This window comes from Macrobrachium rosenbergii, chromosome 16 (assembly GCF_040412425.1).
Source record: "Macrobrachium rosenbergii isolate ZJJX-2024 chromosome 16, ASM4041242v1, whole genome shotgun sequence".
Taxonomy (NCBI): Eukaryota; Metazoa; Arthropoda; class Malacostraca; order Decapoda; family Palaemonidae; genus Macrobrachium; species Macrobrachium rosenbergii.
The window spans coordinates 37,956,262-37,968,761 of NC_089756.1; the positions used below are offsets into that span (position 1 = coordinate 37,956,262).

General features: G+C 38.0%; 1 protein-coding gene across 1 annotated transcript in view; it reads left to right on the top strand.

Annotated features, from left to right (window-relative positions):
- The window catches only part of LOC136846935 (WAS/WASL-interacting protein family member 3-like), a 4,438-nt gene extending 1,042 nt beyond the window's left edge, over positions 1-3,396 (top strand). The window contains exons 2-3 of the mRNA XM_067118189.1: positions 1-57; positions 3,391-3,396. The exon at positions 1-57 is cut by the window's left edge and continues 470 nt beyond it. Coding sequence (XP_066974290.1) covers positions 1-57; positions 3,391-3,396 — 63 coding nt within the window. The remainder of the gene's footprint in view (positions 58-3,390) is intronic.
- The last annotated feature ends 9,104 nt before the right edge of the window (positions 3,397-12,500 follow it).

Sequence of the window (12,500 nt, forward strand, 5' to 3'; positions counted from 1 at the left end):
CCTCCTCCTCCTCCTCCAGCCCTTCCTCCTTCGTTTCCTGCAACGGCGCCCTCCGCGGTATCTCCCGTGCCCTTAAAGAACCTCCTTTTTAAGGGGAAGGCCGAGCAGGAGGAGGAGGAGGAGAAGAAGGGACATCCTGGCCAAGCCAACCCAACCGATACGCTTTCATTAAAACTTTTCCTTGAGACACCCCTTTCCTCTTTCCCCTCCCCCTCCCCCTTTCCCCCTTTTTTCATTTTTTTCATTTTTTTTGTTTCGTGTATACCATACTCCACCAGCCTCACCCCTCGCCTCACCCCCTCTTTACCCTCTTCTCCCCTCCCCCTTCCATCCTCCTCCCCCTCCCCCTCCCCCTCCCCATTTGCGAGTCCCTCCCTCCGTGTCTCTGGCATAGTTGTGTCTTAACCCCTTTGTTGATTTTTTCGTCTCTTCATTTTGGAGCCTCGTCAAAGACTGTGGAATGTTGCGGTGGCTCTGGATCGAGTTAGGGGAGGGGGGAGGAAGGGAGGGGGGATGGGAAGGGTGGTAGTGGTGGGGGGGGATTTGAGGATGCTTTGCGTAGGAGGAAGGAGGGAGAGGGTGCTACATAGGTAGGGAGACAGGGAGAAGGATAGGGATGTTTGCGAATAGGAATTGGCGAGGTGGTGGGAAGAAAAATGAGTTGTTAGAAAAATGAGTGGAAAGACGAATTAGGTAATGAGAGGAGAAATGAGGTGGGAAGAGATCTCGGTACGGAAGGAGGTGGAAAGTAGAAGGATTGATTAGGAAGACCAGGATTGTTTGAGGAGGGATTGAGGGAGTTGATGACAGGCAAGAGCACAAAGAAATTGACGCAAACCCAACGTACGGAACTTTTCTAGAAAGGGTTTCATCACTGCCTCGAGGTAGAGATTATTGCCTCGGAGAGGGAGTTCCGTTATATATTTACTCTCTCTCTCTCTCATTTATATAGATATATATATATATATATATATATATATATATATATATATATATATATATATATATATATATATATATATAAGTAATCAACACACAATCACGTGTGGATCAGAAATAAATTTCTGACTCACATCAGGATCGAACCCATGTCTTTCAATTGAAAGGCCTGGGTTCGATCCTAGTGGGTAACGCCCTTGCCTTTCAATTGAAAGAACTGGGTTCGATCTGATGTGAGTCAGAAATTTATATTTTTTTATATATATATATATATATATATATATATATATATATATATATATATATATATATATATATATATATATATATATATATATCCCATACCGTTCATTTCTTGGCCCCTGTCCGTGGATCGAACCCAAGAATGTACTGTAAGCGTAAAGTGTTTTAAAGTGTTTCATAGGTCAAAGTTCTGGAAAAGAAATCACTAGAGCTAAGTGTTCTCAACTGGAGTAAAAGTGAGGTGTGTTTTCAAAGTGTTATTCTTTTACAGTCTTCTGTTTTCGACACTTCTGAATAACCTACTCTCTCTCTCTCTCTCTCTCTCTCTCTCTCTCTCTCTCTCTCTCTCTCTCTCTCTCTCTCTCTCTCTCTCTTCCCTACTTTCACAAGTATACTGACATGGACTTTCACAAAAATTTCTCTCTCTTTCCAAACCTTTGGTTTACTCTCTCTCTCTCTCTCTCTCTCTCTCTCTCTCTCTCTCTCTCTCTCTCTCTCTCTCTCTCTCTCCCGTCAAACTCAGCTGTTCATATCCAGCTCAAACTTCGTGTTCTGCAGGAGACGCTTAAATTGACGCCGAATATTTAAATCACGGCTGTTATTCCATAATCTGGAGAAGGGACGCGTCCTTCTAGTACAAGGTTGGGCTTGATGAACTGTTATGGTTCCATGCATAAAACTCTCTCTCTCTCTCTCTCTCTCTCTCTCTCTCTCTCTCTCTCTCTCTCTCTCTCTCTCTCTCTCTCGTCTACGTGTAATCCTTCTCTCTCTTCCCTACTTGCACTTGCAGAAATGAACATAAAGTTCCTTGACTCAGAAAACTTTCTTTTCTCTCTCTCTCTCTCTCTCTCTCTCTCTCTCTCTCTCTCTCTCTCTCTCTCTCTCTCTTTTCACTACACGTAATCCTTCTCTTTATTCCCTTTTTTCATTAGTAGACATGTACATAAAGTTTCTTGACTCACAGAAAACTTTCTTTTCTCTCTCTCTCTCTCTTGTCTGTCTGCCTCTCTCTCTCTCTCTCTCTCTCTCTCTCTCTCTCTCTCTCTCTCTCTCTCTCTCTCTCAGTACCACGTAATTTTTCTCTCTCTGTCAGTGCCACGTAATTTTTTCTCTCTCTCTCTCTCCTTCTTTCGCTTACATACAGACAAGTTCAAAAAGTTCATACTCTCACAAAAAGATTTCTTCTATTTCCAAATCATTGACTCTCTCTCTCTCTCTCTCTCTCTCTCTCTCTCTCTCTCTCTCTCTCTCTCTCTCTCTCTCTCTCTCTCTCTCTTCTCAAACAAGAAGAAAAAAAGCTAGTGAAACCCTCGCCCGGGCTGGATGGAGATTCCAGAAGTGGGGGATTGCAGCTAATAAATTTGAGTTCTGGACAGATGAATCACATTCCGGAACCTCACTTAAGATGCCTCATAAAACCAGGGGAGGGGGAGGAGTGGGAGGGGGAGGGGGGGGGCTAATTCTGATGCTGCGCCTTCGCCAGGTAACCTCGGGGAAACTTTAACCCCTTTTTCTGACGAAGTTATCGTCGGATAGAATGTCTTAATATTCCTTTGAAATAAAAAACATTAAAAAAAATGGATAAAAATGAAGAACCGGAAAGTTTCTATTTCAGAAGAATTTCTCAAACGGTTGACGACGAAGACGACAGCGTCGAGAGGCTTCTCTCTCTCTCTCTCTCTCTCTCTCTCTCTCTCTCTCTCTCTCTCTCTCTCTCTCTCTCTCTCATATCTACACGTTATCTTTCTCTGTCTTCCATACTTTCACAGATATACAGACATGTACTTTCACAAAAATTTGTTCTCTCTCTCTCTCTCTCTCTCTCTCTCTCTCTCTCTCTCTCTCTCTCTCTCTCTCTCTCTCTTGTACGCGAATTCTTTCTCTCTCTTCCCCGGCGTCAATAACCTAGATGTGACGCCAATTTTAGCCACCATAAATCAATGATTTTCTCTCGTCTCTTCTTTCGTATGCGTATAGACGTGTACATAAAATTCCTTCTCAAAAATTAGGCATTACTTGAGGTTCTTTGCAGCGTCTCTTCGACCCCTAGCTGCAACCCCTTTCATTACTTTTACTGTCCCTCCGTTCATATTCTCTTACTTTCCATCTTACTTTCCACCCTCTCCGAACAATTGTTCCGTAGAGGAACTGCGAAGTTTTTCTCCTGTTACACCTTTCACACCTTTTTACTCTCAATTTCCTTTTCAGCACTGAATGACCTCATTGGTCCCAGCGCTTAGCCTTTGGACTAAAATTTATATTACATTCCATCATTCCACCTCTCTGAAGAATGCCCCTAATTTGAAAGACTGTGCTTGATATACTATATTTCATGCCTGTTACTTTATCAGTTTTGCTCGCGAATAACCTGACTTAATGTATTTTCTTTTATTACAATTTTTAAAGTATTTTATGAAATACTACACCGCACTCCTTAGTTACTCATTTGTAATATTCATGTTACTCATTTGTATTATTCATGTTTCTTGTTTCATGAATAAATACAAACTACAGTTTCGAAGTATCTCATTTACAGTCATAATTATTTTAAGAACCTCTTCTAAAACACTTAGGAAAGTGTTTTATTAACAATTATTTCCTTGTGAAAAAGTGCATGTATTTAGATATGATTGAATCTTTTTATAAAACCTTTCATTTATTTCAGTAACATAGATGTGCCTCGCTGTCGAACTTCTCAGTTCCAGAGGTCCTTTATCCCTCACACCGTTGGACTGTGGAACAGTCTTCCTGAAGATGTCGTGCAGTTGGAACTTCAGAAGTTCAAGCGAAGATGCAAAACATTCTCCTTACATTTTAATACATTTTTATCTATTTATTAATTGAATTCCAAGTCAGTGGGCCCTGTGGTCTTGTTTCATATGAATAGGGTTCATCATCTGATTAATAATAATAATAATAATAATAAACTCAAAAAGGACCTTTGTATGTAAAATGTCCTATTTTAGTAGACACTCGGGTATATAGTCTTGACGCCTCCTTAGTAAAATGATCTTCATTCAAACCTTACAAGCTTTTAGCTTTTATAAAATGGGTAACATCTTGAAATCTCTTGCTGGGTAATTCCTGTTAAGAAAAACTATAGATAATTTTATTCAGAAATTTTTCTTTATTTATGTTTACGACGTACTTTCTCTCTCTCTCTCTCTCTCTCTCTCTCTCTCTCTCTCTCTCTCTCTCTCTCTCTCTCTCTCTGCTAAATGTTAAGGAGCTTAAATTCAAATACATTGATTGAAAATTCTATTTTGCTTTTGTTTAATCTCTCTCTCTCTCTCTCTCTTTCTCTCTGCTAAATATTGTGGAGCTTAAATTCAAATACATCGATTGAAAATTCTATTTTGCTTTTGCTAAATCTCTCTCTCTCTCTCTCTCTCTCTCTCTCTCTCTCTCTCTCTCTCTCTCTCTCTCTCTCTCTCTCTCTCTCTGCTAAATATTGTGGAGCTTAAATTCAAATACATCGATTGAAAATTCTCTTTTGCTTTTGCTAAATCTCTCTCTCTCTCTCTCTCTCTCTCTCTCTCTGTGCTAAAGGTTGAGGAGCTTAAATTCAAATACATTGAAAATTCTCTTTCGCTTTTGTTTAATCTCTCTCTCTCTCTCTCTCTCTCTCTCTCTCTCTCTCTCTCTCTCTCTCTCTCTCTCTCTCTCTCTCTCTCTCCTCTCTGCTAAATGTTGTGGAGCTTAAATCCAAATACACCGATGAAAGTATTTCATAAAGATGAAAGTATTTCATCTTTATGAAATACTTTCAAATTCGAAAATATAAAATATATAATACTCACTTTGTTTATATTAAGCTTTCAGCTTCATAGAATACTTTCGTCATCGATGTTGAAGAAATAGAGAATACTTATCATATTTTATTATGCTTTTGTCTTTATAAAATAATTTCACAATCAAAGTTGAAAAGATATATAATACGTATCTTTTTTTTTATTGACTGAGCTCTCGTCTTTGTAAAATACTTAATTTTCCTTTATAAAATCAAAGGTGCAGAATGTATAATACATTTATGAAGCATTCGTCTTTGTAAAATAGTATCGTTATCGAAGTTAAATTATAAAATCACTCTCTCGTCTTTATAAAATACTTTCGTATTGAAGCCGCCGTCTTTATGAAAGACTGTCACATTATATTTTGAACCCTTCCTCTTTATGAAAGACTTTCACATTAAACTTTCTGTTTTATAGAATACTTTCATATTGAAGCCTTCTTCTTCATAAAATGCTTTCACATTAAATTTTCTTCTTTATAAAAGACTCACATTAAACTTTCTTTTTTATAAAATACTTTCATATTGAAGCCTTCTTCTTTATAAAAGACTTTAACATTAAACTTTCTTTTTGATAAAATACTTTTATATTGAAGCCTTTATAAAATACTTTCACATTAACTTTCTTCTTTATAAAATAATTTTATATTGAAGCCTTCTTCATAAAGTACTTTCACATTAAACTTTCTTCTTTATAAAATACTTTCATATTGAAGCCTTCTTTATAAAATACCTTCCTTTTCTGAGCACTTACCTCACTTACACATTTCCTCACTGCCATAGAACACTGTCCTTATTCAATGCTGACTCGCCTGGTGTATTGTATGGCTGTAATGTATTCGGAAGTGAGAAGTGGAGAGTTATAATTCTGGCTCCTCCTCCTCCTCCTCCTCCTCCCCTTCTTCTTCTTCTTCTTCATCCACTTCTCCTTCTCTTTCTCTTCCTCCTCCTCTTCTTCTTCTCCATCCCCTCCTCCTCCTCCTCCTCCTCCTTTTTCTTCTTCTTCTTCTTCTTCTTCTTCTTCTTCTTCTCCTCCTCCTCCTCCTCCTCCTCCTCTTCTTCTTCTTCTTCTTCTTCTTCTTCTTCTTCTTCTTCTTCTTCTTCTTCTCCTCCTCCTCCTCTTCTTCTTCTTCTTCTTTTTCTTCTTCTTCTTCTTCTTCTTCTTCTTCTTCTTCTTCTCTCAGCCCTTTTTTGCACTTCCACTCACCCCCCCTCGGGCCTACTCACCCTCTTGGGTGAGCACAATAGTAAACTTAATCTCTTTCTTCGGGGTGACACTTAAGATGTCTTCGCACCCTTTTCTAAACCTTCCATTACGAGAGAGAGAGAGAGAAGGAGAGTCTCTCTCTCTCTCTCTCTCTCTCTCTCTCTCTCTCTCTCTCTCTCTCTCTCTCTCTCTCTCTCTCTCTCTCTCTCTCTCTCTCTCTCTCTCTCAGGGATTTACATATCCACTAGTGACAGTTGGAGTGAATTCATATTTTATTTTTCGCTTCTTCTGTAGTTCGTTGTCTCTCTCTCTCTCTCTCTCTCTCTCTCTCTCTCTCTCTCTCTCTCTCTCTCTCTCTCTCTCTCTCTATGATTGAAACAGCATGCATCTCTTCCTCCTTCCCTACGCTATCTCTCTCTCTGGTTAAAACAGCTTCTATCTCTCTCTCTCTCTCTCTCTCTCTCTGTTAAAACAGCTTCCATCTCTCATCTTTTTCTCTCTCTCTCTTTCTCTCTCTGTGTGGTTAAAACAGCTTCCCTCTCTCTCTCTCTCCATCTCTCATCTCTCTCTCTCTGGTGAAAACAGCTTCCATCTCTCTCTCTCTCTCTCTCTCTCTCTCTCTCTCTCTCTGGTTAAAACAGCTTCCATCACTCTCTCTTTCTCTTTCTCTCTGGTTAAAATAGCTTCCATCACTCTCTCTCTCTTTCTCTTTCTCTCTGGTTAAAATAGCTTCCATCTCTCTCTCCCTCTCTCTCTCAACTGTAGTGAATTCATATTTTGTTTGTCTCTTCTGTCTTTTGTCAGAAAAGCTCTTATTTAATGAAGAATCTTTGTTATCGTCAAATTACGTAATGTTTTACTGTACCGTTACTGTATTGTCATGAATTATAGTACAATACTTTTATATATAATCTTGTATTATCAGGAGCCCTGGGTCCTGTTTATCTGTAAAAAAAAAAAAAAAGATCAGCTGACGAGATGCAAAATTAACGTAAGAAAATGTTTCGGGAATAAAACAAGTCTGCAATTAGTATTTATGTTACGTTTTATTTATTTTTTTTGGGGGGGGGCGGTCGGAGATGTAAGGCGCCCTTATTCCAAAAGTTCTCACATCCGGTGCATGGGCATTTGACAAAGTGGTTCCTAATGAGAAGGAAAACGACACGCTAGAGTTAAAAGGAAAATATTAAAAAATAAAAAAAATTCTCGTTTCCTAATGCTAGCGGGTCAACGAGGCCGGAGGTCCGCTCAAAAAAATTTTTTTTTTTTTTTTTTTTTTTGCAAGAATGAGGGCATAATTTTTTTTTTCAGAGTTACGTCTTTAACTCACCTCATTAAATATTTTCACTCTGTACGTTGCTCGTTTTGGCCCCTCATTTTCTGTGGGGGGGGAGAGTGGGGGTGTGTGGAGAGGGTTTAAGGGAAAAGGGACCACGGAAGTCCTCTTGATTTTCTCCCTGGCAGATGAAGAAAAAATCCTTCTGATTGCGACATTCCTAATGCTGATTGTCTGTCTGTTAAGTCTAGTAATTACTGCTTGCAATTAACTAACTATTACTAGAAGTACCCCTGGTCGCCAATCAAATTTACGTGGTGCACTGTAGGCATTTTCTTTGCAGCATCCCTTCGACCCCTTAGCTGCAACCCCTTTCATTCCTTTTACTGTGCCTCTATTCATGAGATGACTTTCCACCCTCTCTAACGATTGTTTCATAGTGCAACTGCGAGGTTTTCCTCCTGTTACACCTTTCAAACTTCTTACTGTCAATTTCCCTTTCAGCATTGAATGACCTCGTAGGTCCCAGCGCTTGGCCTTTTCTATTCTAATAAAATTTGGACTTCTTTGGTACTGCAGTTCACAAGTTATTGCACTTTAATGAAAAATTGTGAATATTGATCTTGGGAGAATTTTGACATTTGAATTTTGCATTAAATTGATAAATTTTTTGGACATAAAAAGCTGCTAGGACGGGGATTAATATTGGTTCTCTTATTCTGTTCACAGTGAATAGTAAGATGACGTTGGTAATGTCTTCTTGCAGCAGAACTGAAGTTTTAAATATCTTCTTTTAGCAGAACTGACATTTTTAATATCTTCTCTTTAATATCTTCTTTTATAATATCTTTCAGCAGAACTGGCTTTTTTAATGTTTTCTTTTTTTAATTTCTTCGTTCTTATATCATCTTTCAGCAGAACTAACATTTTTAACACCATCTTTTTCAATATCATCTTTTTTACATCATCCTTCAGCAGTAATATCTTTTTTAAAATCTTTCAGCCGAACTGACATTTTTTATATCTTTTTGTAGCAAAACTGGCGTTCTTATATCTTTTTCAGTATCTTCTTAGCAGAACTTAACATTTTACCAAAACGGAGGTAAAGAATATCTTATGGGCCAGGACTATTAACTACTGAGTTTCTATTTAAAGAATCTTCAAATAGAAATATCAAATTGAAAATTGCCCTGCAGATATTAAAACCAAACTGGGTAAGTTTCCCTAAGAAATGTTATAAATCTGGATGATTTTAAAGAATTTTTATTAATTAATTCCCAGCTGAATGGAAAATGGGAATTTTATATTGAAATGATTTACATGAAATGTTTAAGGCTATTATTATTGTTATATTTTGGAGACAGTGCTCAGCAAAAACTCAACTGTGATAACGTCATGACTCACATCATAATTAACTTTATGATGTATTACGTTCTTCGTAATCCGAAGTAGAGTCAACCCCATTCACACGACTCTCAAAAAATTATTTCTATACAGCCATATGCTGTTCTCACCTACAAAGGTCTTATTATTATTATTATTATTATTATTATTATTATTATTATTATTATTATTATTATTATTATTATATTATATTATTATAAAATATAAACGCATTGGTTAAATTATAATTTATATATATAAACAAAATATAAACGCATTGATTAAATTATGTTTACATAATCGTTCCAGTAACTTCTGCGTGTAGCGTTTGTCATGGCGCAGATGGAGTCTTCATCAACTATAGGTCTTTAATCGTGGGATATTTTATCTTTAATCTTATCAAGGAGGCGTCCAGCATTAGAAGGGACTCTCTCCACAAAAAAAAATTTTGATTTGTAAGCCATCAAAGTTTTGGAAATTCAACCTGCTCTAAATTTCTTTGTTTTCAAGATACAAAGTTGAATTTGGTATGAGGTGAAGTATTTGCGATCGGGAATAGAATAGTATGCATAAAAAAAATTATAGTTCAACCCCACTCCCTTCTTGGGGAAAAAAAAGGGAGATTATTTTAAAGCTGATCCGGCGAAAAACGACATTTTCAGAAGATTGGGCGAGATGCCTTTCTAATGCTTAACGCCTGATATAAAGTATACATTAATTAATCATCTGTCCTGTGAGGGTGCAGGCATCAAAGTCACCGCTTAGGTCAGTCATAGAGGCACAAGCTATTTTCAGTAACCGGGCCAGAGCCGTTTCTCCTCGACGGGATCGATCTCGTGGTTTTTAGTGGTGAAGCGAGGCTGACAACTGCTGGAACACGGGGAACGTCTCTTGTTTTGCTGGGGGAGTCAATAGGTCCACACCAGTCTTCCTAATCGTCAGATTCTTCATACGGAGATAATAATTACTAATGAGTAAAATGAAAGAATTATTATTATTATTATTATTATTATTATTATTATTATTATTATTATTATTATTATTATTATTATTATATTACTCAGAAGATGAACCCTATTCATATGAAACAAGCCCACAACAGAGGCCACTGACTTGATTTCAGTCTTCCAAAGAATATGGCGTTCACTTGACAGAAGTAACGGAAGGAAATAGGAAAAACAGAAAGAAGAGATCAGTAATTAGAAAAGGTAAAAATAAATTAACAAATTAATAAATAAATAGATAGAAATTTAACTTGATTACCAAAATGCAAGGAGAATTGTTCAAGGGTAGCAATGCGTTGCGTCTGCGCTTGAACATTTGAGGTTACAATTGCGCAACTTCCTCAGGGGACTGTTGTTCAGTTTTTAATGATAGTACTGATACCAGTAATTATCGTATAATTAGTTATTGGGTTGTTTAGACTTAATATTGATACTGGTGTTGATTATGATACCTTGGTTGAAATGTATGAAGCAGATGATTGTAGTAGTTAAATGATATATTTATAGATTTATGCGTAAGAATATCAGTAGTTTATTTATATCGACAATGTTTCCAAGTAATGATTACATTAATATAGGAATCAGATGCATTATCTGTAGATCTGGTGTAACCTAATTAAAGTTACGAGGAATCGTTATTGCTTAGTTTTCATTTGAAGATTTTTCCTAGTAATCAAAGACCAAGAAATAAAACATGTATGAAGTTGGAAAAGTTACATACCGTAATTACTGTATCAGAAGGCTTTAGAAGGCCCGAGAGAGAGAGAGAGAGAGAGTGAAACTACTTTCGTTTTCTGCGCATCAGTTAAAAGCTCCTGAAACTCATCTCCATACAAAGCTAAGGCCCCGGGGGAGGAGGGGGCCAGTCATTTTTGCCTACCATGAAAACAGCCTAAAGGTCTTCTCTCATAACCCTTTTCCTCCTCCCCTTATATTGCTATAGACCCTTATTTCCCATTCCGATTTTTTTTCCTCACTTTCTTATGCTCACCTTCCGTTTTTTTTTTTTTTTTTTATACCTTCCCCTCCAACCCAACCCTTTCTCCTCTGTCACCTCACTCTCTCATTTTTATTCGGCTCTTCCGACTCATTATAATATTTACGGGAGGGAGCATTTTTTCTCTCTCTCTGGTCTCATTGTGCCTTTTTTTTTTTTTTTTTCGCGTCCGCAAGATTTTCACATGGCCAGGAGCTGCCTGCCTTCCTGCCTGCCTGCCTGCCTGCCTGTATGCCTATTTGTCTGTCTGTCTGTCTGTCGTTTGGTCGACGTCATCTCCCAAGTTCGTTTTGCGAGGAGAACTTCCGTCGTCGTGGGCGTAGGCTCTCGCTGGCGCCGCGCATGACGCCTTTTGGCGTCATGAGATGACGCCAAGCTCTGATCTGAGGGTCAGCATGTCTCCGAATATATATATATGAATATTCGCTCAAATTGAGATCAGTACGGAAGAAAAGATTCTTTTTTTTTTTTTTTTTTTTTCGGCGAACAAGCCATGGGAGTCTTCACAGGTGTCCTGAGCCGGTGGTGGGGTGGGGACGAAGCCCAAGCGCACGATGAATTTACACTCCTTGCCTATACTTATTTCTCACAGCCTATCGACCTTTTTCGTATTTTTCCGTCGCATGCCACCTCTTCCTCAAAATATTAAGATTATTCACGTTGCTCAAAACTGGCGATCAGTTATCATTCATTCCAGGAAAACCTCGTCTTCTGACAGAAGATGTCACCAGAGGTTTTTAAACCTCTTTTGTTTTTTTAAGAAGACTAAGGAGGAACCGGAGACGAAACTGGAAACCCATTCCAGCAACTGGACGAGTGACATTCCAGAGCGGTGCGTTCGAAAATCCACTGGTCCGGATCCAAACTCTTTATTTCTCTCTGTCTCTCTCACTCGCTCACTCTCTCTCTCTCTCCGGTTGGTTTTTCTCGCGCATTACTTATAGCTGAATTAATAAAAAGTATGAGGTAAGGGATAGGGGGACCGGGGAGGGGGGGGGGGGTTAGGATGGGAGGGGGAAGGGGTGCCTCTGAATAGGAACGGGTATAATGAAGGTTGTTTGAATATGGGTTTCAAGGGAGGAGAAGAGGAGTGTGGGTCTAGTGTCAGACCCTGCGGTACTCCGCGACGCTCTCTGGATTCCAAGCCCGGTGTTGGAAAGCATACTCTTCATTATTATTATTATTATTATTATTATTATTATTATTGCAGCAGTCGCTGTTGCAGTGACTATTTTAATTATAAGTGGAGTAAACCTACGAGTTCTTGTAAATTCCCTATTGTCGTTTAACTTCAAATCTGATGCGTCTAATTGTGTTACGAGCAGTGCGGAAATATCTTGTAATATTTTATAACCGACATCTCTTTTGGCGCATCTGATATTTGATCATTATAACTCTAATTCTTTTTATATGCTTTTACCAATTGCATCTTTTCGTTTCTTTGGTGTTCTGAACCTTACCAGCCTAATAAAAAACCATAAATATTTTGCGTTAATTTGTATAACAGTCAGTTATTAATTTATCTATCCTTAATATGTAATATTTGTATTATTACTATAATTAAGGCTTATCGTATTCTGAATCAAATATATTATTCCCGCATCGTTTAGCCTTATAAAGCTATCTCTCATTTGAAAATTTAAGATCTGGGATTAGAAGAT